This window comes from Sphaerodactylus townsendi, linkage group LG06 (genome assembly GCF_021028975.2).
Source record: "Sphaerodactylus townsendi isolate TG3544 linkage group LG06, MPM_Stown_v2.3, whole genome shotgun sequence".
NCBI classification, from domain to species: domain Eukaryota; kingdom Metazoa; phylum Chordata; class Lepidosauria; order Squamata; family Sphaerodactylidae; genus Sphaerodactylus; species Sphaerodactylus townsendi.
In genome coordinates, this window is record NC_059430.1 from 113404494 (window position 1) to 113427684 (window position 23191).

The window sequence follows — 23191 nt, forward strand, 5'->3', positions numbered from 1 at the left end:
AGTCCAGAAAACCAGTCTCTTCCGAGCTGAGAAGAACCAACCTGTTCTAGCACCTTACCCAAGAATGGAAAATTGGAGATTGGCCAGAAATTTCCTTAGTAGGTCTCAGGAGTCAGAAGGGATTCATATATCTTCTAAGGTCCTCCATCTCTTCCATACTCTGTCCTTCCCAAAATCTTCCCCCAACCCAAAGTTGGCACCCCTAGCGCAGATTTAAATACCTATAATAGAGAGGGAAAACAAAAACTCAGTCCAAATCTCATTTAAGCATAAGCATTTTTATTATTGTCATTGTGCACGCACAATGAAATTTACAGCAGCATTCCTCGATGCACACAATTTCAGACTCATACCCCATCATCACTTTCCCCTTCCTCCACCCATCCCTACACAGCCCCAAACACATCAACACGAAGCCGCAGAGTTTAGCATAGCCACAGCTCTAGAGTAGAAGCTGTCTCTAAGCCTCTTTGTCCTAGTTTTGATAGATCTGTATCGTCTGCCGGGTGGTGACAGTTCAAAAAGAGTGTGTGCTGGATGAGACAGGTCTCTCAGAATATTTTGGGCTTTTTTAAGGCTTCGGGAATTATAGAGCTCTTCCAAGGAGGGGAGAGGGCAGCCGATAATCGTCTGTGCAGTGGTGATCACGCTTTGGAGCACCTTCCTATCTGCCACTGTGCAACTGGAGAACCATACACAGATGCAGTAGGTTAGCTGGTTGACATGTTGACATGTTCTCCTCCCCTGATAGAGGAGTTTCTGCCTACACCCAGGCTTAAACACCTATAACAAGGGTCCCTTCCGCATTTGCAGAATAATGCACTTCCAATCCACTTTCACAATTGTTTGCAAGTGGATTTGGCTATTCTGCACAGTAAAATCCAGCTTCAAAGCGCATTAAAAGTGGCTTGAAAGTGCATTATTCTGCATGTGTGGAAGGGACCAAGGAGGGAAATAAAATCAGCCCAGATTTCATTTAGCTGGCAGACATGTTCCCAGCGTCCCCCCCTCCCCTGGTAGAAGAGCCTCTGGACATACTCAGGCTTAAATACCCATAACAGGGATGCAGATAGACATTCGACCCAGATTTCCCAAGATTCCCCTGCCCAGTTAGCAAATCTCATGTTGTTGTTAGAATTTGATGGCCCTGTCTTAAATTTTGAATCTTCTAGTTATATGTTCCTTTAAATATATGAAGGACGTAGAACAGTCTCCGTTTCTTTGCGCCATTCTCACAATATAGTAGAATATGGCTAATTTCCGAGGATTGAAGTAATCAAACTAAGCAAAGTGCCAGTAATTGAAGGCACCGGATAGGCTTACTAAACAGGAGTATATCTCCCCTCCACACACAAACACGCAATTCCAAGGACTACCTTCTTAGCCAGCCTTCACTTCTCCTCTAGCTAAAGATTAATTTCACAGTTGGAGATTTTCCAGCAAACTGATTAGTAAACCTTCACGTTGCCACCTTTCCTCCTGGCAGGCCTCCCGTGTCTTTAACGGGCATAAAGGACAGCTGACTTTGGCACAGAAATATGCAGGTATAGGAGATGCACACGAGCCCCAGAAAGACAGAAAAAGAGGACGGTTGGCAATCTTAGTCCCGGGATTTATTCTCTGAGCAGCATTGCTTGCAAATTACCCACACGAACGCCAGGCTCTTTTTGTAAGGATTTATTCGTACATGCAAGCCAGCCCTTTATTTTATCTTTGCGATTCTCTGCTTTGGAGGAAATGCACAAAGAAATCTCTAAACGGAGTGCAGAAACAGCCGGCAGGGACAGGAAAATGCCATCACAGTCTGGCAAACGGTGACTAAGCCAATGCAGGTTGCTAGTTGCCCCTATTTGCCAGGGGCACTCCCTATTATCGATGTCTCACATTTTGGGTTTCTTGTATTTCAGCTAATCATATTTAAGCGAGGCTAGGCTAGCCGGATCTCATCAGGATTCAGAAGCTAAACAGCATCGGTCCTGGCTAGTACTTGGATGGGGGACCACCAAGGAAAAGAAGAAGAGTTTGGATTCATACCCCCGCCCCTGTCTCTCCTGTAAGGAGACTCAAGGCAGCTTACAAACTCCTTCCCTTCCTCTCTCCAAAACAGATATCTTGTGAGGTAGGTGGGGCTGAGAGAGTCCTGAGAGAACTGTGACTGGCCCAGTGTCACCCAGCAGGCTTCATGTGTAGGAGCAGGGAAACAAATCCAGTTCACCAGATAAGAGTCTACTGCTCACGTGGAGGAGAGGGTAATCAAACCCGGTTCTCCAGATTAGAGTCCACCCACTCTTAACTACTATACTACGCTGGGTCTCAGGGTTGCTCTGCAGAGACAGGCAGCGGCAAATCACCTCTGTTGGTCTCTTGCCTTGGAAACCCTACTGGGTTGCCCATAAGTCGGCTGTAACTTGATAGCACTTTACATACCAGTCAGTGAACCTGAAATGAAACATAAGTCTTATGTCTTGTGAAGAAGAGGCTACACAGGAGATACAGAACCAACCTGTAACTGGACTGTTACTGCAAAGGTGTCTCTGTGGCTCAGGGAAAGGGTTGTGGCTCAGTGGCAGAACACTAACATAGCAGGCCGAAGGTCGCAGGTTCAGACTCTAGCATCTCCTGTTAAAAGGATCAAGTGGGCAGTGAAATGCAAGACCTCTGTATGAAACCATGGGGAGCAGCTGCCAGTCCAGTAGACAGTGCTGACCTTGAGGGACCAATGACCTGACTCAGGAAAAAATAGCTTCATCTGTGTGTGTGTGTGTGTGTGTGTGTGTGTGTGTGTGTGTGTGTGTGTGTGTGTGTGTGTGTGTGTGTGTGTGTGTGTGTGTAGGATGAGTAAGTCTGGTGTCATAAACAGCTGGTAAATATAGTCTCTTTAAAAATGTAATTTTTAAAAAATGTGGATAGTTCACCATCATATGCTGCTTCTGAAAGCCATTCTAACCATAGCACAGAGAAAGAACCCACCATACAATGAGGGGAGAAAATCTTTAACAAGATATAACTGGGAAAGGGCATGCTTTGGGCAGCAAATCTCGGAGGGAATCCAAAGCTGCCTTATACTGAGCCAGATAATTGGTCTGTCCAAGTCTGTATGGTCTGTTCTGACTGATATCAACTCCCCAGGGATTCAGGTTGAGGTCTTCCACCTCATTTGGTTTTTTTAAACTGGAGACACCAGGAACTGAACCCAGGACCTTGTACAAACAAAGCAGATGCTCTACCATTGAGTCATGGCCCCTCCCTAAGAGAACAGGGATGTCATAATAACACCCGTGGTTGGAGTCAGCAGGTTTGCACCAGTTCGGTAGGACTGGTATCTAATTTCTTTGTTGAGTTTGGAGAACCGGTTGTTAAAAGCGGCTTTCAGAGCCCCAGAGCAGCTGGGCACCATGCCATCTGGTTGCTCCAAGGTGCTAAAAAGCCCTGTCACCCCCTCTCCCAGGGGAGCAAGGGGGCTTTCAGAGCAGTGGTGGCAAGACCCCATTGCCCCCCTCCGCCCCCACAAGAAGTTCCTCCTCAACAGGTAAGTGGGTGGGAGGGGCGCATGGCGGGTGGTGCGGCAGGGGGGCGAACCGATTGTTAAATTATTAGAATCCAGCTACTGAATAACACCACTGTGAAATAAAAGGGGAGAGAAAGAACTAAACATTTTGCTTGCAGCATGGAACCAATCCTTAAATTCCATGAGAGGGCGCTAGCGAGAAAGGACCAGAATCTCGGCTGGGGCCTTTTACTTTATTCCGCCAGCCCCCCCTTCTAGAAATGACATAATTAAGGAATGTAAGGGTTCTGCCAGCACACTTCTTCATTTTTAATTATAATTTCTACTATTTCATCAAGGAGTAATTAATTACATTGTCTTTAATCAGTTGTTTTACGAATCCAGCAGCGCGCAATATTTTCGCAGGCATAGAGCAGACAGCTGCTCTTTCCTTCTGCATGACTTAATGAAGGTAAATAGCTCGTGCTTTGCAAAAGAAAAGATTGGAGGGAGACGATCTACCTAAGAGAAGACGATGAGGAAGCTTGAGGGACAAGCAGAAGGGCACACCAATGTGCCGTTCTTTGTTTCATTTCATTTTTCGGCATATTCCTCGCAAGCGTTTTATCCTAAGATATCTTCAGATTTTTAAAATTTATATTTCACTTTTGGGGGCGAGGGCCTGCAGGGACATTCTCTCCTTCTGCCTTATTCTTACAACAACCCTGTGAGGTAGATTAGGCTGGAAAATGGCAAAGGTCGCCCAGCACGCTTCCGTGGTAGAATGGGGATTGGAATCTGCTTGTCCCAAATCCTAGTCTGACACAAGAGTTGCCAACTTCTAGTGTTATATGGAGATCTGGAAATACAGCTGATCTGCAGACTACAGAGATCGGGATAGACCAGGGGTCTGCAACCTGTGGCTCTCCAGATGTTCATGAACTACAGTTCCCATCAGCCCCTGCCAATTGACCATGCTGGCAGGGGCTGATGGGAATTGTAGTTCATGAACTTCTGGAGAGCCACAGGTTGCAGACCCCTGGGATAGACTTTATGGTATCACAGCTGTTCTAAGTGCTCTCCACTCCCCATACTCTGCTCCAGAGGAGTATTGAGGGGAAATGATGCCCGGAGACTACAACTTCTCTTTGCATCCCCCCTGAGCTTGGGGGCATGGCTCAGGGATGGGGTCACCTGCTGCTGAGCCCCGCCCCCAACCTCCAAGCAGGCCAGCTTTTGCCCTCCCCAGGGACTGAGGAGTGTAAAAGCCAGCCTGCAGTGAGGCGGGAGGCAGGACTCGGCGGGAGGCAGGGCTCGGCGGCGGGAGGCAGCTCAAGCAGTTGCCATGGCTGCCCACCACCGAACCCTGTCCCCCTGCCTCCCTCCAGGCTGGCCTGCAGGGAGGCGGGGGGCAGGGCTTAGTGGTGTGCAGCTGAGGCACATGCTGTTTCCTTATGTGGGGAGGGGCACCTGGTACCAAAAGGCATGTGCCCAGGGACATGGGTGACGCCATGTCCCTTTAGGCCATAAGCCTCTGCTCTGCTCTCCCCAGGACCTGACATTCAATCAACAGGCATTTCCCAACCTGAAACCAGCAACCCTATCTAAGCCTCTATCCACTATATCATGCCACTCAAATGCGTTGGTTTCTCAGTATCATTCATCTCCTTTGAAGCAATTTTAACGCCTTTTTAAACATATCGTGACGTTTTGATTAGATGTACTATTTCATATTATTTCTGCACCGGTTACGTACAAAAACAGGGGTCAGCCTTAATATTTCTGCTGCAATTTTGCTAGCAGGATTGAGGGGGGGAAATGTCACGATTTGGAATTTTCGTATGTTCATTAAAATTCAGTCACTTCCCTAAACAGGAAACAAAGAACTTTCATAAATGGGTGACAATGCCCTTTTCCGCATGAGTTGTTTACAGCATATTTTGCCATCAAATGCTATGGGGGTTTTTTTCTTTCAAATCCACACATTTTCCCTCTGTTTGGTTCTGGAAATGTTTTCCCTTCATTTTTTTCCTCCAATATTTTCCTGAGCCCTTTCACCATAATGGCAGGTTTTTTCCAGTCTGACTCTGACTCAGCTTCTTTTGAGCTTCTGATCATATTGAAATGGCCTTTACTGTCACCCAACCTCCCCTTCAGCCATTTTCTTCTCTTCCTTGTTTTAATTTTTCCCTCTTTATAATATTGCATTAGCAATGTGTAACATTAAGGCTCAGACACGAACCAGGTCAACTGGATCAGCTTTGTCAATTTTGTATTGAACTACTGATGTAACATTAGAGAAGAGAGCAATTTTGAAGCTGGGGAAATTGAAAAGAATATTAGGAATAATCGCTGCATGTAATCTGGGACAGCTGAAGTTATGGTGGTATGTTACTGCAGATCAAATCTGGCCAGAAAATGTGGTTGTTTGAGTGTGCGGGGGGGGGGGGGGGGGCTACATGTTTCTGTTCCTTCAGGTAATGGTGCCTGCTCCAGGAGTTGTTTTGGCTTCCATTTTGGGTTGGTAGTTCTCAATAGTAGAAATGTAGGCTGAGACATTTTTTTTAAGTGCCACTTCAAAATGCAACTGCCCAATCGTGCAAAAGTTTTCAGTCATAGCATGCAGTATAAATACAAATGATATACAGTATAAATATAAATACAAATGAAGAGACAAGGGGGAACCCCAAAATTATGAGGGAGAGAGAGAGAGAGAGAGAGAGAGAGAGAGAGAGAGAGAGAGAGAGAGAGAGAATATGTGTGGAACGATTTTACAAAAAACATTTCCACCACATAAGGTTTGACCACTGAGAAAATCTATGGTAAGCAGTGCAGGCAGAAAAGCCCAAAGTTTCTCCTACATTCTCACAAAACTGACTAAGGATTATGACACAAGTATGCTTTTTTAAGATAACTAATGCAGTATAATGTTTCCAGTACTGAGACAGGATTGAGAAAACCTCGACTCTAATTCCTACCCAACTCTGAAACTCACCGTGAAACCTTATGTCAATTATTCTTTCTCTCAACCCGGTCTATTTCACAGAATTGTCGTGAGGGTTTTTAAAAAATGGCGGGAAAGTTATTTTCTTCTTTCTGACACAGAAACAAATATTGCCAATTGAATGTGAGATATCAACATTGAAATGTAATACTGTGGGAAGTGCAGTGGCTGTACTACCCAAAACAGATCTTTCGTTTGAATGTACAAACACTCTCAAAGCCGGTTTCTCCTGAGTCAGACTAAGCAGGGGTCTGCAACCTGCGGCTCTCCAGATGTTCATGGACTACAATTCCCATCATCCCCTGCCAGCATGGCCAATTAGATGGGATTTGTAGTCCATGAACATCTGGAGAGCCGCAGGTTGCAGATCCCTAATTCCTAGCAGGATCAATATTATCTGGCCTAAGCGGCAGTGGCGTTCTGGGGTTTCGGTAGAGCTCTTTTACCTCACCTACTATTTGAGCCTTTTATCAACCGGAGATGCCAGGGATTGAACCTGGAGCTTTTGTCATGCAAAGGCTACCACTGAGCTACAACCTTACTACCATTTACCAACCTCGGAAACTTCAGAAGAGATGAGGTTTTTCGAGCAAAGTCCTCCTGGATGCAAACCAGGCACCAGCATTGGCATGTCAGAACAGCCACGGAGATGCCCAGCCAATCTTAATTTCCTTCTCCACACCCAATAAGGTTCCCAATGCTGTCTCCACCAAGGCCAGGAGATTTGAGAAGGCATTGCCTGACTAAGGCAGGCTTTTGGGGAGAGATGGTATCACTTTTAAATGGCATTCTCGGCTGCCTTCCCTTGTCTTTCAAGTGGCCCTCGTAAGGGCAGGAAGGCAGATACAGATTTTGTGAAACAAACATGGTTCATGCAGGGGCCTTCCTAGAGCATCACTATGTGAAGGGAATTTTGCCCCTGCTCCTCATATCCTTAGTCTGCAGGGGTGTCAAACTCACGGCCCTCCAGATGTTCATGAACTACAATTCCCATCAGTCCCTCCCAACATGAGCATTGGTTATACTGGCAAGGGCTGATGGGAATTGTGAACCATGTTTATCTGGAGAACTACCCGTTTGAACCCAAACACCTGTATACTATAGAGAGGAAGTAAAGTGGGGCTGTGACAGGCAATTTCCTGCCACGGCAGGTAAATGGGAGACTTACTATGTATGTAGAGTGCCAACAAGTCACAGTCAACTGAGAGCAGCCCAGTAGGGTATTCAAGGCAAGAGACAAATGGAGGTGGTTTGCCATTGCCTTCCTCTGCATAAAGACCCTAGTACCCTGTTTCCCCGAAAATATGGCCTACCCTGAAAATAAGCCCTAGCGTGATTTTTTGAGATTTTTGGAGGATGGTTGAAATATAAGCCCTACTCCAAAAATAAGCCCTAGTTACAGATTCCCCGGCGCAGCTGATCTGGTCACATAGGGGGCAGAAAATCATGGGGAAAAATAAGACATCCCCTGAAAATAAGTTGTAGTGGCGTAGTGGTTAAGAGCACTATACTCTAATCTGGAGGAACCGGGTTTGATTCCCCGCTCTGCCGCTTGAGCTGTGGAGGCTTATCTGGAGAATTTAGATTAGCCTGTACGCTCCAACACATGCCAGGTGGGAGACCTTGGGCTAGCCACAGTTCTTCTGAGCTCTCTCAGCCCCACCTACCTCACAGGGTGTTTGTTGTGAGGGGGGGGGAAGGGAAAGGAGTTTGTAAGCCCCTTTGAGTCTCCTACAGAAGAGATAGGGTGATATTAATCCAAGTTTCCTTCTAATGCATCTTTTGGAGCAAAAATTAATATAAGATCCTGTCTTATTTTCAGGGAAACACGGTATTGCTTGGTGGTCTCCCATGCAATTACTAACCAGGGTCAACCCTACTGAGCTTCTGAGATCTGATAAGACCAGTCTAGCCAGGGTCATCCAGGTCAAGACAGAAGACATAGTACCCCTTCCCCCCTCAAAAAAATTAACAGCATTCGTTCTGGTTATCTCAATCCACTCTGAAGGCTGGACAGAGAAAGGGATCAGCTTATACCAGGGGTAGGGAACCTGCGGCTCTCCAGATGTTCAGGAACTACAATTCCCATCAGCCTCTGTCAGCATGGCCAATTGGCCATGCTGGTAGGAGATGATTCTGAACATCTGGAAAGCCTGGAGACCCCAACCTCTGTTATCAAATGCACCATCTCCAAAATGTCTTCCACAATGACTGAGTTGTGGGATAAAGAAGAAGGAGGAGGAGGAGGAGGAGGAGGAGGAGTTTGGATTTATATCCCCCCTTTCTCTCCCGTAGGAGACTCAAAGGGGCTGACAATCTCCTTGCCCTTCCACCCTCACAACAAACACCCTGTGAGGTGGGTGGGGCTGAGAGAGCTCTGTAGAGCTGTGACTAGCCCAAGGTCACCCAGCTGGTATGTGTGGGAGTGTACAGGCTAATCTGAATTCCCCAGATAAGCCTCCACAACTCAAGCGGCAGAGCTGGGAATCAAACCAGGTTCCTCCAGATCAGAGTGCACCTGCTCTTACTTAGCCACTGCTCTTAGCCACTACGCCACTGCTGCTCCCATTACAAAATAGGCTGCCTATCAGTCATTTGAACCCTCTTGCTCTGTTCAGCGTCTCCCCAAAATCAGACCTCTCCCTCCAAGAACATCTCTTTGTAAGAAACTGGAGAATTGTCTGGCTCACAAAAATGGCAAGAGAGAGAGGAAAGAGGGTTAAAAAAATGTTCCAGAGTGTGATAAAGGTGCTCTGCTGGCTTCCCAAGGCCCTGGCAATTTTCCAGCTGTTTTGGCCACCTGCAGCAGCTGCAGCAGTTTTCAAAGGAAAGCTGCTGTTTGCTTTAAAATCTGTGATGTAATGTGTCCCCATTTAAAGCAACAGTGCCTTTTCTCACACCCTGGCTCCTCAGAGAGAATAGATTCTGGAACCTGTTCATCTCCTCCCCTCCCCCAACTTCTAAATGTTATAATGTCCAGAAGAGTTTGTGGAAGGACTCTCTCCACATTCTCAAGCACTAACATTATCCAATAAATAATCTAATTCTTGTTTGGGCGCACTGTAATTAAGATCTTTATTCCACGCTCTGCTACACTGACCAGTCATAGTGGCAATGATTTATGGGGCAGTATTGTTTGGAACTTTAATTGCATGCTGTATCTTAGTGGAGCTACTGACAGCTGCCCCCTCCCCCTGGGCAGGAATGATGTGCTTGCAGGACATGGGGAGGTTTTTTTTTTTTAAGCACTGGAACTCTGTAAGTTTAATAACTCCCAGTGCCCTTTCAAAGGGGAAAACCTCTTTCAAAGGCTTCACATTCTTGGAAGGTCATTAAGAGGGAAGTAGAAATTTATCACAGAACTTTGCAAATCTTTCTCCTTATCCTGGAAGAGCGACAGGGATGAATGGGGCACGTATGATGGTGCTTCCTGTATTTGTATGATGCTTTTCAGTGAAAGAGAGGGAAGGTAATATTGTAAAGCCTGCTGTTCCCAGACTTCAGTAGCAAAGCAGTGTTGGTATTCGGATGGGACACCCCCAAGGAAGCCTCTGCAGATGAATGCAATGGCAAACCACCTCTGCTTCTCACTTGCCTTGGAAGTCCATTACTGCAGTCGCCATGAATCCATAGTGTAGCCCTATCTCATCAGATCTCAGAAGCTGTCAGGACAGTATTTTGACAGGAAACTCCCAAGAAAGATTCTTCAGAGAGATGCAATGGCAAACCACCTCCGCTTCTCACTTTCCTTGGAAGTCCATTACTGCAATCGCCATGAATCCATGGTGAAGACCTATCTCATCAGATCTCAGAAGCCAAGTCAGGACAGTATTTTGACGGGAAACTCCCAAGAAAGATTCTGCAGAGAGGTGCAATGGCAAACCACCTCTGCTTCTCACTTTCCTTGGAAGTCCCTTGCTGTGGTCGCCACGAATCCATGGTGTAGCCCTATCTCATCAGATCTCAGAAGCTAAGTTGGGACAGTATTTTGACGGGAAACTGCCAAGAAATATTCTGCAGAGAGATGCAATGGCAAACCACCTCTGCTTCTCAGAAGCTAAATAGGGACAGTATTTTGATGGGAAACTCCCAAGAAATATTCTGCAGAGAGTTGCAATAACAAACCACCTTTGCTTCTCATCTCACTTGCCTTGAAAGCTCCTTTCTGGGGTCACCATAAGTCAGTTGCAACTTGACAGTGCTTACGTAGGTACATTTCAGTGGGGATAAATGGTTCTCAAAGCTGCTTAGAGAAAGGAGCGTTAAGAACTTGAGTATCCAAGACAAGGATACAAAATGTCTGGCAAGTCATTAAAATTAGTATGGTTAAGTGACAGTAGACGAGGAGTGCCTGTATTTGCTAACTGTAGTGTCTTTTCAAGTTTTTAGAAGGTGATGTACGGCTTAGTCTCAAGGGCTTTCAGACGAGCTTAAAAGCACGGGCATTTTCTTGGGGAAAAGTATTGATGGACTTGTATTGTCTTTTCTGTCTTGAATCTCAGAATTACAAGCCACCTTGAGCAGCCATACGGAAAAGGCGGGGTAGAAATACCTTAAGTGAATGAATGAATGAATGAATGAATGAATGAATGAATGAATGAATGAATGAATGAATGAATGAATGAATGAATGAATGAATGAATGAATGAATGAATGAATGAATGAATGAATGAATGGTGGGAAAGCTAAGATCTTCCTTCACTGATTCCATAGCTCTAAACTAGATTCTCACCAACTGTGACTGCCATTCAAGGCCCAAATCCTCAGACAGACAGTTATGCAACTCCAAAATCTAATTGGTTTGATCATATTGCCAGCCTCCAGATGAGGCCTGGAGTTTTCCCAGAATTAAACCTGACCCCCTAGACTACAGAGATCAGTTCCCTGGGAGAAAATGAGGGCAAACTCTATGGTATACCATAAATTCTAGAGAGATTGCTCCCCAAATTCCCCCCTCCAAAGGTACATCCCTCTCTTTCAAATCTTCAGGAATTTCCCAGGCCAATGTTGGGCCAGAAGTCTATGGAAAACTATCTGAAGTGCTGGTGTATTTGTCAAAGAGTCAGGATTGGCTTCACATCCCTCCCCGATGCATGCACACGCAATGATAAACCTGGGTTTGAAATAGCTCTAACACACAGATTCAACAGAGTTTCTCTTTAGCCTCGCTGTCTAGACTGCGAGGTCTCTGAGGAGATGGTTCTTTGTGCCTGCTCGATAGATCTTCAAGCAGTTACAGCTCTCTGAACAGCCATAAATGAGCATTAGCAGATATACCAACTCTTCATAGGCACGATCCTCCAGCGGACTTCACAGCAATAGCCCTTTGGGACTGTCAGAGTTACGAGCAATCGCTCCTTCCAAAGGGCTGCCCTCTTACTTTGGCCCAAGATCAAAGACAAGCGAACAACAGTCCCTATTTTGGTTCTTTGTTTCCTCATATTTTGCCCATCGTATAGGCCCTCTGCTTTTTGCTCTTCATGTCACAGTTTCATTTACTTCGTTTTTTCTTCAACTGCACATCCCCAATTTTCTTGTTACGTCCATCATATGGATAGCGGAACACGTGATTGAAACCCAACATTTATCCAGCTACCGAACCCTGGTTTCATTTGTAAAGCAACATATGTTTTGTCTTTCTTAGAAAGTGTGTGTGTAGATACAGGATGTGCATGAGTACACTGTAATGTGCACACGTCAGCACCATGTTGAAATATAAATAATAAGTTGGATCCAGCAATCGACTAGGACAAGGGTCACTGATCTTCCTTCCATTCCTCTATGACCACCTGTCCTTTTCAACCCTGGGAAAGTTAATTCAGACTTTCAAAGTTCAGAGACCTGTAAGATTTCATGCAATAATCTTGTCAGGGATGGCACCTACTGAGGTGCATTCCTAACCCAATGTAATTTGATTGTATCTGGGTGATTGAGATGCTTTCCTGTTAATGTAACAAACTGCTACAAGATATATGTACTTATCCTGCTATATGTTACCACTGCTGTACTGGGACATTCTTTCCTTGATCCATCATCTATGGTTTCACATGCTTTGGAGATAACTAGACTTATCCCTGACACTTCATTCTCCCTTTGGAAACAGGATGTTTCCATTGCTTTGTGGGGGTAGGAGTCCAGGCAGAGACGGACTCCAAGGGAGCAGGGTGTGTGCAATGCACCAGGCATAGTGGGGGCATGGCATAGTGGGGGCGCATGGTGGGGTGGGGGCGTTCCGGGGAGGGGCAAAGGACGCACCTGTGCACCTGGTGCTTTTCCTCCTTGCTATGCCTCAGGGTCCAAATGGCTATATCTCTATCTGTCACTGGCCTTGGGGTGCCTCAATACTGAAGTCACTCTTTCTCACCTTCTTTGGGGAAATGGGAGGGGGGATTATTTCTGAATAAAGAAAGTAGCAAAAGACAGGTTTGCCGGAACTGGCTTCTTGCAAGCTGGGTGCTTCGTTGCCTTCCAATAAACATTGCTGATCAACGATCCAGAGTCCATTTATTGATTTCAAGGTCGAGACCTAACACATCTCTAGCAAGGGAAATTGGTTTGTTTGATTGGTTAGTTGGTTGGTTGGTTTCTACCCTGCCCTTTCCCAGCTTCCAATAAATTCATCAACCAATAATACATATATCTTGAAAAAAAATTAACTGAAATAGTACCCTAATGGTGATTCCGTAATTATGCCAGGCCAATTGTAAACTGATGCTCTGCTCCAAGCTGAAGGGAGATTCTTTCTGGGGCAGAGCTTCTGTTATGGACACCCCACCCCCGAAAAAAAACCCCCAATGTGCAGCAGATCACATAATCTTCACTGTTGGAGAGAAAGCAAAGAGTGACCTTTTCCCCTCCTTTGCAGAAAAGATGAAAGAAATGGCTCCAGCCCACATGCCCCACTATACTTACGCCCTCCCCAATGTTTGTAAAACTTTATTTCGGCATCAAGCATTTGTATCATATCAGAATAATGATAGATCTAATACAGGAATGTTGAAATAACAAGGAATGTTGAAATAACAAGCCTCTCTCTCCTCCAGTGGCAGCAGCAGTGGCAAAGAAGTATGTTTGCGTGTGTCTTCTACTTCCAACCGTATGGGTGGCTTTCATTGTGCTGACCTCCACCCCCTGCATCTGTGCTTAGGGCTGCCTACTCTGGGTTGGGAAATACCTAGATATTTTGGGGGTGGTGCCTGAAGAGGGGAGGGACTTCAGTGCGGTATAACGCCATACAGTCCCCCTTCCAAAGCAGTCATTTTCCCCAGGGAACTGATCTCCATCACCTGGAGATCAATTTTAATAGTGGGGGATCTCCAGCCACCAACTGGAGGTTGGCAGGCTTATCTGTGGGATGGGGGTGGCATTTATTCCATCTGTCCACATCCTGATATACCTGGCAATTTTCTAGTTATTAACAACCCCAATATCTTGGTATGAATCTCAGTAGCTGCAGTTATGCTTTTATATCTGTGACATCTTTGTTCAGGGGAATTTCCTTTCCCAAAGCCCCCTTTATACAGGGACTGGCCTTTGGAACATCTAGTCAAGCTGCAGAAATCCATCTGGACCTGAGCTTTTGCTGGCTGAAGAAGTGAGTGTTGTGTAGAAAACAAACCTGGCCGCGGCTCCTGCAGATGGAGGCCAGAGAAAGCCGCTAGCTGTGGCAGGGACCGAAGGCGCCTCTTGCGAATTCTTCTCTTGCTCAGGGTTCTCAAGTCAACACATAGCTCTGATTTCCAGGTGACTCCTAATTGGCTTGTTGCCACGCTGGGTCCGGTCCACTGTTCGCTTAGGGCTTTTTGATACATTTAAAGGACAGAGCGAGACAGGGAGGAGCGTTGGGACCTCAATTCTGAGAGATTACTGGGGGCAGAGAGAGGGGGGGCAAGGAATTAAGTCTGTCTGGTAACTGACACCCGGCCACAGATGTGTGGCGGCAGGATTGGTGCCGAGAAGCGCCACTTTTGATGCTCTCTTTCCCTTTTCCTTTCTTTTGTGTTGGCACAGACAGGGAGCCCGAGACCCCATGTGTGGTTGTCACGGCAACAGTGCATCACCAAGCCAGGCAGTAAAAAGCTGTGCGCTCTGTTATCAATGCTTTCCCACCTTCCTGCCTGCAGCCTCTACGGGGGCATTAAGCAGTGTGCCAGGAAGGTGTCCCCCACACACACACACACAAACGGATGAGGCTTTTGCACACAAACAGGTAATTTCTCCCATATTATCTATGCCTGTGTACATCTATCCATTCATTTACATGTGCTGAGTCTGCGTGTAATTTAAGCATTGAGTTATTCATATTTGGCTACTAGTCCCTGTTATTCTGGAGGGCATAGGAGATGTTATTAGATGGAATGGCAGAGTTCTGAGGCAACAGGATGGTCTGTGCCACCTGCAAGTGAAGGGCAAGTTCTCGTCTTCCGAAATTTCTCTTCCAGTAATAATTCCCCGTCGGTGGAAAAATGAACACAGCGTGCAGAGCCTTTTCTCATGCAAGGAAACTCAAGGTGGCTGACAAACTCTTTTCCCTTTCTCTCCCCACAACAGACACCTTATGAATGTAGAAGAATTAGGACTAATAAAAGGAAACACTTCTTCACACAACGTGTGATTGGTGTTTGGAATATGCTGCCACAGGAGGTGGTTATGGCCACTAACCTGGATAGCTTTAAAAAGGGCTTGGACAGATTTATGGAGGAGAAGTTGATCTATGGCTACCAATCTTGATCCTCCTTGATCTCAGATTGCAAATGCCTTAGCAGACCAGGTGCTCAGGAGCAGCAGCAGCAGAAGGCCATTGCTTTCACATCCTGCATGTGAGCTCCCAAAGGCACCTGGTGGGCCATTGCGAGAAGCAGAATGCTGGACTAGATGGACTCTGGTCTGATCCAGCAGGCTAGTTCTTATGTTCTTATGTTCTTATGTAGGTGGGGCTGAGAGAGTTCTGAGAGAACTGTGACTAGCCCGTCACCCAGCAGGAATGTAGGAGTGCAGAAACACATCGGGTTCACCAGATATAAGCCTCCGCCACTCAGGTGGAGGAGTGGAGAATCAAACCCGGTTCTCCAGATTAGAATGCACCTGCTCTTAACCACTATACCATGCTGGTTCCCTGAGGTAGAGCCAGTGCCGTTTTGGCCTGGTGTAAGTCATTCCTGGCAATGACCTTCCCTGAGAGAGAAGAGGTTTTTCTCCTTTTTCCCAGTGCCTGACCACCACTTTACCACCACCACCACCTCTTGAGATTGGGCTACCTAACTCACTTGTCTCCCCGATGGGGACCCCAAGTGCCTTACATTGTTGTTTTCCCCACCTCCATTGTTATCCCTATGATAACAACCCTACGGCCCAAAGACACCCAGCCACCTTGCATGAGAGCTTAAATGAATCTGTGTCTCGCAGATCCTAGAACAGTGGTGGCGAACCTATGGCACGGGTGCCAGAGGTGGCACTCAGAGCCCTCTCTCTGGGCATGTGCAAACCGAGTCACCCCCCCCCCCCCACACACACATGTAGGCTGGCCTGGGCCGCTGGGCTTGATTATTAGCATTAAACCTAAGACCTAGTTTTGGGGAAGTACTGTTAACCCTGTTAAGCGCTGTTAAACCCCACTGATTTTCATGCGAAGAACTAAAGCGCAATCCTTTACCTGGGAGTAAGTTCGGTTGCTGGTAATGGGGCTTGCTTCTGAGTAAACCCTCCTAGGGTCGTGATTCACCCGTTGGAAGAGTTGCACGGTTGCTTCAAAGCAAAGCCACCGACTACCACCAAGCTTACTCCTGAGGAACGCATGCCTCGGAGCCAACCGTTTTTTCTAAACTAAAACCTCAGTATTCAGGTTAAATTGCGTGTTGGCACTTTGCGATAAATAAGTGGGTTTTGGGTTGCAATTTGGGCACTTGGTCTCAAAAAGGTTCGCCATCACTGTCCTAGAAGGACACAACTGCGAACAGGACTTGCTCATGCTGCCTGCCCTCTGGTGTTCACTCACCTGGCCGTGAACATCACAAAAGCTCCTAAATCCAGCAAAATGAAATCTGGCTTCGGAAGCCCATGCAGATTGGAAAAGGGACATCCAGAAGACAGGATTTCATTCCTGGAGGGAGGCAGGTTTCTCTGGTGTCTGTAGTTCTTCCATTAGACTACAGTGTCCATAGCATCTTCCCATGTGTCAGGCCTCCCCTATAGTGAGGGGGATTGTTTCTGTTTTGTTTGTTTTCACACAGGAGATAGAGGACAATCTCCCTGATCTGCCATTTTGGAGAAGCCTCAGCCAAGGGATGCCAGGCTGTGTTTCATCAAGTTGCCACAGCAACTGACACCTTGTGACAAGGGAGACGGGCGTTCGCAGAGTCGTGCCACATGAATCATCTGCTCTCGGTTTGACGGGGGTGGGGGGAGAAAAGCCAAGATGGGCACGCCATGTTCTGATTGGGCCCGCTGCTGAGTGCAGAGATCTGTCTGCATGAGGAAGAAGAGGACATGCAAGGCAAAGGGGGAGGGTGGGGAATCCCATTCGTCTAGATGACTCATGCTGTCGCCCACGTTTCATGGCAGTCAGAGGCACAGGACTTGCCTGAAGGTGTCCACCCCCCACCCCCATTCCTTTCAAACTCTCAACGACTCCCTCCTCCAAAGTTTTCCTTTTGATGCTGAAATGATGCCCCCCCTTTGCCCCCCTCCTCAGCAGCTCTCCTTCACTGGGGTTGCTTTCTCCCCATCCTTTGTAAGCTTTTCATTCTTTTGTTCACCAGTATCTAGCTCATGGCAAAGTGAGGACTCCCCCCCCCACCCCCCAAAAGAATTATCCTGGGATAGTAGGATGAGTGCTGAGATTTATGCTTTCTTCATCTGCAGGAGCTGTGGCCCGGCTTGTCCTCTACACAACACTCACTTCTTCAGCCAGCAAAAGCTCAGGTCCAGATGGATTTCTGCAGCTTGACAAGATGTTCCAAAGGCCAGTCCCTGCAGACACAAAAGACCTTTCTCAGACGTTGGTTGTGAAAAGGGTCAGCAAGTCACAGCCAACTTAGAGTGACTCCAGAGGTGGGATCCAACCAGTTCTCACCACTTCTCTAGAAGTGGTTACTAATTTTTTCTGAGTGCTGAGAAGTGGTTACTAAAGCAGCCTCCCTGCCCAATAGGGACTGGAGGTGCGTGTGTGCGGTGGCGCCACTGTTTGAATCCCACCACCATCTGAACCTGTTATTAAAATTTTTGGATCCCACCACTGAGTGACTCCACAGGGTTTCCAAGGTGAGAGACAGAGGTGGTTTGGCATTGCCTGCCTCTGCAAAGCAGCCCTGGATTTCCCTGGTGGTCTCCCATCCAAGTACTAACCAGGGTTCACCATGTTTAACTTCTGAGATATGATGAGATCCAGCTAGCCTGGGCTATCAATCATTATGATAATACATACTGTGAATCCACCAACAGCCAAATGAACAGAAGTATGTGTTACCCACAAGCCTCCAGAAATTCTCTTTCCCCATGTTGTACGAATGGCAACAGCATGCATACTTACTGCATATGTACAACCAGAGCGTAGAAGAACATGAACTCTGAAAAAGCCATTGGTCAGTTTGGGCGTACCTAAGCATGGAGACCATGCACCTTGTTCCTGTTCTCAAAATATAGGCCCGTTATGAATGGCGCACTTACCCCAAGGCTCTTCAGTCCACAGTGGGGTCACCATCGGGTCTCTTCGTGTGTCCCATTTACATGCAAGGGAGTGCCCCACTGCCTGCTGGGGGATTGCAGCCATTTTGCCTGCCCTCACTTCCGAGTTGTTCCAAGTCAATTGCTAGATTGCAACTTTTTTTTCAAAACCCTGAGGTTCTTTTTATCCTTTTTTTGTGCCATGACTACTGCAATGGTGTGTTAGTGTTAGTGTTTTGTTTTGTTTAGAAAAGAAAGCTGCCCATCAATCCCCCGAAATTGGCTGCAAGGAGCGGGTAGGAGAAGCCAGAGAGGAGCAGAAACCCCGAAGCCAGAGAAAACATTAATGTTTGCCTGCTTTCAGAAACTGGAGGGGTTAGTGGTTAAGAGCAGGTGTACTCTAATCTGGAGGAACCGGGTTTGATTCCCCGCTCTGCCGCTTCAGCTGTAGAGACTTATCTTGGGAATTCAGATTAGCCTGTACACACCAACATATGCCACCTGGGTGACCTTGGGCTAGTCACAGTTCTTCTTCCTCAGCTCCACCTACCTCACAGGGTGTTTGTTGTAGGGCAGGGGTCTTCAAACTATGGGCCTCCAGATGTTCATGGACTACAATTCCCATCAGCCCCTGCCAGTATGGCCAAGTGGTAGGGCTCATGGGAATTGTAGTCTATGAACATCTGGAGGGCCATAGTTTGAAGACCCCTGTTGTAGGGAGAGGAAGGGAAAGCAGTTTGTAAGCCCATTTGAATCTCCAATAGGAGAGAAAGGGGGGATATAAATCCAACTCTTCTTCTTCTGGGATCTGCCATGCCATAAGCATGTGTTTGCAATCAAAACTCCGCCCCAAAAGAAATATGCCTCCCTCACTACAGGGTAGAACACCACTGCATAATCGCCCATAGAGATCCCAAAGATTGGGAGGATTGTCTGTGCCATGTCTTCCAACTATATGTGGGACATGGACTCCTGGTATGCATTACTGCAACACCTGTACCACCCTACTGTGTGCAGGTGGATCACATCATCATACCCAAATAAACATTCAGTTATCTTCCGACCAATCGATTCAGCCAGGTACTTTGGTCTAAATGCCTCCAAGCAATGACTAGGACCAGAGAAAACAGAAATGAGTGAGTGTTCTTCATTTTGCTTCCCCCCCCTTATTGAGTTATGTGTTTTGTAGTTGTGACTCTCTGCTTTGCCCTGCTGGTTTGGTAGATTCATGTGTGTTACGTGTGTATACTGTGCAGCATAAGGGATGAAGCAGCAACATGACCGTTTTGGTTCCTCACGTGTTCTCATTGTCCTCTGTTGGTTCCCCCCAGTTTGGCTGCTGTCACTGGTGATCCCATTGTTTTGGTTATGTAATTTTCTCTCTTGTATGCTATTTATGTACCCAAGTCGCTTGAAAAGCACACTGCTTTTTATGAGGCGAAATCTGGCGCGTGGAAAAGACTCGCAGGTTTGTTTCGCACAAGAGAGTAGTGAAATTAAAATGAGAATATGTGAGCTGAACTGGACAGCTATCAAAATTCAGTTGTACTTTGAAACTAGGCAGTGTATAGTTTATTAATACATACTGGGCAGTGGCGTATCTACCTAGGGACAAGGGGTACCCCTTGTCCCCGGGCGCCACGCTTCTGGTCACATGGGGGCGCAAAATTGGCCCCCCCATGTGACCTAGGGAAATCCCTGCTGCCTCATCCGTTTTTTTGGCGCGTGCCTCAATAACCCTATCCGTGTCAGTGGGGAGGCGCTTAAAAGCGATGAAGACAGCAATCCTAACAGAATGCTACCCTCCAAGCATCCTCAACCCCCTCCCCCCGCTGGACTCCCCCCTCCCTCCCTCCCTCCCCTCCCCAGTCAGAAGAGACTGCAAGGCTGCCGGCTAGGAGCCCAGCCGGCAGGGGGAGGGGAGGTGGGCACCCTAGACCTTGCCCATGTCCATGGTGACATGGGCGGGGTCAAGGTCAGTGGGGGGTGGACCCTGGGGGCATCAGGGGGCGGAGCCGGGGGGCGGTGGGGCAGAGCCTGGGGGGGCATCCTGGAGACAATTTGTCTCCGGGCGCCATTTACCCATGGTGCGCCTCTGATACTGGGGCTTTCCCACTGACAGAGGTGTACTGGTTTCTACCTAGGTTCGCCTCAGTGAATCCCCACTGCCACCAAGCTCAACATTGTTTTGTCTCAGTCCCCCTCCCCCCCCCCTCAGAACTGCGACATCCTTGTTGCAGTTATGAACTACACTTTTCTGCCGGAACCAAGGTGCGAATGCAGCTTCAGAAAGCTTGAAGGTGGGGAAGCATCGAAACGACACCCTCATCCGTTCAAAGCCTTAATCATGAGCAGCTTTTGTGGCATGTGCAGAAATGGAGAGTTGTGTGGCGGGCGAGAAAAGCGCTTGTGTAACTGTAAACTAAAACTGTAAAACCAAAAAAACCCAGCTCCGTTTCGGCTGTAACACAAAGCCAATCCTGTCCGAGGAGTGAAACAGGCACCAAGATGATCCCGCCCACTTAGCTCAGTTCCAGGGGGCCAACTCAGTTGCTGTGGGGACAGCCTGGAATCACCCTCCACTGAAGGGAACCGAGTCAACCTTAGCTCCCTTCTGTTGTGGGGAAAGCCCCACTGTGTGTCATTTAAACATATAATTCTCTATGCATGTGTGTGTGTGCGTGTGCACGCTTTCAGGTTACTTTTGATGACCCTATGAATTAACCACTTACAAAATGTCCTATCATTAATAGCCTTCCTCAGGTGTTCCAAAGTGAGGGCCGAGGCTTCCTTGATGGAGTCCATCCATTTCATGTTGGGTGTTCCTCTTTTCCTGCTGCCTTCGACTTCTCCTAGGAGTCTTATCTCCTCCAGGGAATCTTGTCTTCTCTTGATGTGACCAAAGCATATAATCGATAATGTTGAGTAAAGCATCCTCTCGGGCCCCTTCCGCACATGCAGAATAATACACTTTCAATCCACTTTCAATGCACTTTGCAGCCTGATTCTACTGTGTGGAATAGCAAAATCCGCTTGCAAACAATTGTGAAAGTGGATTGACAGTGGATTATTCTGCGTGTGCGGAAGGGGTCCCTAAGTTGCTGTGCCCCATTTCCAACTGCTTCTGATCGAAGTAGGACCCATATAAAAAGTGCAAATCTGTTTTTAAAGAGCCACAATTACTTGTTTTAGTTCACTACCCACTCCAAATCCCTGTTGAGGCCAAGTCTGATAATATCAAATCTGTGTATAAATACCAAGTCAGCAGATTCTTGCTGGAATCTCCCTTTTATTTTATTTTTGCTGAAGCACTGCAGCTTTTAAAATTTATGGTTTCAGGAGCCCATTTATTCACTTTGACCAGTGTGAATGACCCAAGGAGATTGCTGGCTCTCATAGTATATATCACATTAGATGATGTGTGGGAGAGGCTGTAGCTCAGTGGTGGAACATCTACTTGGCAGCGCAAAGGGTCCCAGGTTCAATCTCCAATATCTCTAGCTTAAAGGGTCAGGTCATAGATGATGTGAACGACATCTGCCGAAGTCTCAGGAGAGCCACTGTCAGTCTTAATAGATAGAACTGACTTCGATGAACCAATGGTCCGGTTCAATACAAGTCAGCTTCAAATGTTCGACATTCAAGTGAATGGTGGTATGAGAAGCCTGTCTGTTTTGTAAAAAAGATGTGAGGATGGAGAAAATGACAGGAAGCATAAAGAGAAGAAGAAGAGTTTGGATTTATACCCCACTTTCTTTGACAAACTCCATCTCTTCTTCTCCCCCCAAAACAGACAACTCGTGAGGTAGGTGGGGCTGACAGAGTCTTGAGAAAACCGTAACTGGTCACCCAGTGGGCTTCATGCAGAGGAGTGGGGAAACAAACCAAGTTCACCAGATTAGAGGCCACCGCTCTTAACCACTATACCTCGCTGGCGTGGTGGGTGTGATTTGCATCAATCAAAACATTTTTTAAAGAAGTTGGAAACAGCAGGGTGAAAAACAGCAGGTCCATTCCATCTGTAGGACCCACTCTTTTTCTTTCCCCCTCGAAAGGGTCTAAGAGGGACTTTGCGGACATTGCTGTATCATGTATTAATTTGCTGCATTTTAAATATGTTATTTAGTGATTAACTTATATATTGTTTTTATGCTTGTTGTATTTGAATTTTGTGTTGTCCACCGCCCAGAGCCCTTCGGGGGTTGGGCGGGATATAAATTTGATAGATAGATAGATAGATAGATAGATAGATAGATAGATAGATAGATAGATAGATAGATAGATAGATAGATAGATAGATAGATAGATAGATAGATAGATAGATAGATAGATAGATAGATAGATAGATAGATAGATAAATAATCAATCAATCAATCAATCTTAAGCAGGAAGTTGATACTACAAGTTACATGCAACATCTGAAAATAATTAACCTCTTCAAGCCCTCACCACAGTAACCAATTATATGGAAGGAGAAGACCCACAAGGGTGAGAAGACCCACAAGGGTCTTCTAGGTAAAATTAGGGATGGGAGATGAATAGCTGTATATATACTTGCTGGAAAGAACAGATATTGTTTGGGATGTTATATCCTGAACAATTTCCCCTCTTTATCCAAATCTCCATATGATCATTTTACTGGAGGTCGACATACATACACAGAGGCACACCCCCACTTTGTCTTTTTAAAATAAGGATGCATACAAATCTTTTCAGGTTTCTTTCTGTTTTTGTGCATACCATTGTTGTTGCATTCACCTTGCCCGCGTGTTCCTTTGTGATTTTTACAGCTATTTTAAGCCATTCCTTCCCTATTTGTTCGTTCCCAGTTTTTCTCCCCAATGGAGAACCAAAATGGCTTATATCACTCACTTCTCCATTTTATCCTCACAAGAACCACATGAGGAAGTTAGGCTGAGAGAGTGTGGGCCTTTCAGCATGGACACTTTAAAACGTTTCGAGGCAGGAAACAAAACGCCTCCTTCGAGAATTTCTGCATTTCCATCCCCCCCCCCCAAAAAAAATGTTTTATTTGCAGC

At 46.5% G+C, this 23191-nt stretch overlaps 1 protein-coding gene across 1 annotated transcript in view; it reads right to left on the reverse strand.

The window, feature by feature from the left end:
• LOC125435431 (cilia- and flagella-associated protein 251-like) overlaps nt 1–23191 on the reverse strand; it is a gene marked incomplete at its 5' end in the record, with an annotated part of 93855 nt that overhangs the window by 47784 nt on the left and 22880 nt on the right. Inside the window, one exon of the mRNA XM_048501631.1 lies at nt 1646–1663. Coding sequence (XP_048357588.1) covers nt 1646–1663 — 18 coding nt within the window. The remainder of the gene's footprint in view (nt 1–1645; nt 1664–23191) is intronic.